Source organism: Buceros rhinoceros, unplaced genomic scaffold (genome assembly GCF_000710305.1).
Source record: "Buceros rhinoceros silvestris isolate BGI_N320 unplaced genomic scaffold, ASM71030v1 scaffold37417, whole genome shotgun sequence".
Classification (NCBI taxonomy): Eukaryota; Metazoa; Chordata; class Aves; order Bucerotiformes; family Bucerotidae; genus Buceros; species Buceros rhinoceros.
This window is the reverse complement of record NW_010421021.1, coordinates 4,128-7,153: the sequence shown is the minus strand read 5'-3', so window position 1 is coordinate 7,153 and position 3,026 is coordinate 4,128. Positions and strand designations below refer to the sequence as shown.

Sequence of the window (3,026 nt, the reverse complement as noted above, 5' to 3'; positions counted from 1 at the left end):
TCAGCAGGACAGAAGCCAGGAGCTCCAGGCTCTAATCCCAGTCTGAGCTCCCCAGCTTGGCTAATAAACCCAGAGTGGGGAGGAGAGGCTTTGTTTAAATTTCCCCATGTTTTCCAGGGCAGGCTCCTTTCACCACATGCATGAACAGTTTAAGAGTCACTGTGTTACTTGGGGCTTCCATGTGAAATGTCTTCTTGACCCTGGCAGGCCCAGTCTTTCTGGATGTCCCCGCTGGGCAGCAGCTGTGGCGCGACACCCTGACGCTGCCTGCACGGCTGCAGAGCTGGGAGCAACTCCAGCGCCTGGCCTGCAACAGGAAAGCTCTGGGCGGAGGCGCTGGAACGCACGCAAGGCAGTGTGCAAGAAGCCTCTGGAAGTGCAAGTGCTCACGTGCACCGTCTCAGTCTCCAAATACCACATTCAAAATAGCAGCGTGTGCAAGTGATGCGAATCACCCTTATTTTCAGGTACTCACAAGTGTCACGGATTTGCCACCCTGGACTCTTCTCCATACCCACCTCCAGTAAGGGACAGGGACGTCCCGGTAGCTGGAAGGTGCATGCGTTTCCAGAAAGGCCGTTAAATACAGTATCCACAACCAGTATGGGTTGGGTTTGGTGGAGTTCGTTTGGGGTTTGTGTGTTTTCTTTTTTTCTGCCATGATTAAGAAAAAGTCTTGCTCAACAAGAGGGCATTTGTTAGAGTCATGCCTGTCCTCCATTAGTGAATAGAAACAGCTCATAGCTCTTTCGGGGCTGGTAAGACCTTTGGACTTGGTAAGATAAAGAAAAGCTGATCTCGAAGAGAACTAAGCAGCAGGTTCAGAAGTGGAATACATTTCCGGAGCCAGTTACTAGGAAGAAACTGGGAGCTTTGCCTCAGGAGCAGGGAATGGAATGCCAGCTATGGGTGGGCATTCAGCAGCTGGGCTATTTTTGGCTTGTGAATCGTTCTACCGGCTGTTTGTTATTAAGGTCATTTTCTGTTTGCTTAGCACGTACCCCCTTCTGGTGGGTGGGAGGCATTCTGAAAACAATCACTGCTGCCCAGAGCTAGGAACTCAGCTTGGAGAGGGATGGGAAAAACAGAACTTGGTGTACTTGCTGCTTTTAAACCCCAGAACATCTGTTTAGGTCATAAGGTTTGTTGACCCACTCTAAGCTGTGCCCCCACCGGAAAAATACCGTTTCAAATAATAGAGACTACTGCAGGGGATTGCAAAAGACTTGAGAAAACCGAGTCGGATGATAACACAGTATAAATAGAAAGGATTTGGCAACCTTTTTTCACTTGTGCTTACCTTCAAGCTGTAAATAGAAACCCTGAGCGTTCACCCCACGGCAGAGTCAGAAGTTGTGCTGGCTGGCCGGGCCTGAATCCCAGCTCTTGTTTAAGATTCTTCTTAAATAACAACACACTTTATTGTCGTATTTTCCTGACTGTTTTTCTTCCTGTTGGCCATATCTTTATTCACACACAGTCAAGGGATACAAATTCTTTGGAACAGCGGCAGTTTACAAAAGACGGCAAGAAGGATTACTTTGAACTGAAATTTAAAAAACCTCAAGTCCGGCCATCTGGCAGGCAACGCACCGTTTGGAACAGGTCATGGTAAGGAAACACTTCATAACATTGGCAGAGTACTCCCAGCCGTGTCCTTTTTCCAGAGCATAAAACACACCATACAAAAATATACTAAAAGAAGTAATGGAGTTTGTAGAAATGTCTGCTGCAAAACAATTGCTGTTGTCTGATTTTCAGTATATTTACTCTCGTGCTATATTATGATACAGTACTTGAATAAACAGTGTTTACTTCTAACTTAATTTGAACTTTAAAGTTGATCTCAAGTTAGCTGTAAACTCTTGGGCTCCAGTCCTGGAAATAAAAGGACCTTAGGGATGGACTCGTGAGGGTGACAGACGCGAGGTGAGCCCACAAGTGAGCATTCAACGCCTTGGGCTCCTGCATGGGAGCGGGGTGGAAGTGCTGTACGTCGTAGTACAGCACTGGGACATTTTCCTGGATTTTTTCAAGACTTTTAACAAGTCTTCCCTGGGTTACACTTTTACCTGATAGGCTTGAGTTCATTAAGCTGCTGATAATCTGGTGGAACTGCCTGTTTTTGAGATCTGAGGCTCTGCACTTAGTTGAGTCAACTGTAGTAAGTCTCTCCTTCCTTACCTCGCTCCTCTGTTTACTTTTACCTGTCCCTTTCCCCTCCCCTTCCTCCCTCCTCGCCTAATACCCCAAACGCCCTCTTACCATGTGAAAGATCGGGATGCTCCAGTGCTTTCCTAAGGCTCTTACACTAAGCCTTGAAGGAACTCTTTGCCTCCGAAGTACCATTCCCTTAGTGTTTCCAAAGTTGAGAGACCTGGGTGTAAAACCGGAGGCCGTGCCGACCTTGCCAGGCAGGGCTGAGCAGCTATCCCCTCAGGCTGTGGTGCTTGCAGTGAGAATCTCCAGCGTAGATGCAATGCCTATGGAAAATGGCACCTGGAGCATCCCCTGCCATGACGGAGGAACACAGCGCTAGCAGGCAAGAACGTTTAACTCCAGGGCTTCTTGCTCCTTTTTCTCCCAAGAGCAAATCTCAAAGCATTTGATGGAAGTTTTTCCAGCTGGGAAGGCTAAGGCACTCAGGGGTGAGCTTGTTTGGCCAAGGCTGATCCACAGGTCTCTGCCCCAGCCTGTGCTCTTCACTGAGCTGTTGCTCTCTGTGCTCATGATACATGAGGTGTTTTCAGAGGCGCAACCCCATCTCTGCTCCCCACACAGACACCACACACAGGGGCCAAAATCCACCCTCCTAGGAACAGCTTCCAGAGAAGATATCCAGAAGGGCAGGCACTGGAGGCCAGAAGTTGGCTTCCCAGTGTCTAAATGACACCAACTCTCAAGGAGGTTAGCTATGGAAAGATGACCAGGATACTTCCGAGGTATAAAACTCCGTGTCTGCTGGCCACTGGTCAGCTTTGTCATCGTCAGACTTGTCGCTGTCATCGCCGCTGGAGGGTTCGTAG

General features: G+C 48.5%; 1 protein-coding gene across 2 annotated transcripts in view; it reads right to left on the bottom strand.

Moving 5' to 3' along the window:
- Positions 1-2,908: 2,908 nt before the first annotated feature.
- PLEKHF1 (pleckstrin homology domain containing, family F (with FYVE domain) member 1) overlaps positions 2,909-3,026 on the bottom strand; it is a 900-nt gene continuing 782 nt past the window's right edge. The window contains exon 2 of one of the 2 annotated variants that reach the window (XM_010139517.1): positions 2,909-3,011. In XM_010139517.1, the coding sequence (XP_010137819.1) occupies positions 2,909-3,011 (103 nt within the window). The other variant, XM_010139518.1, reaches the window with a different exon arrangement.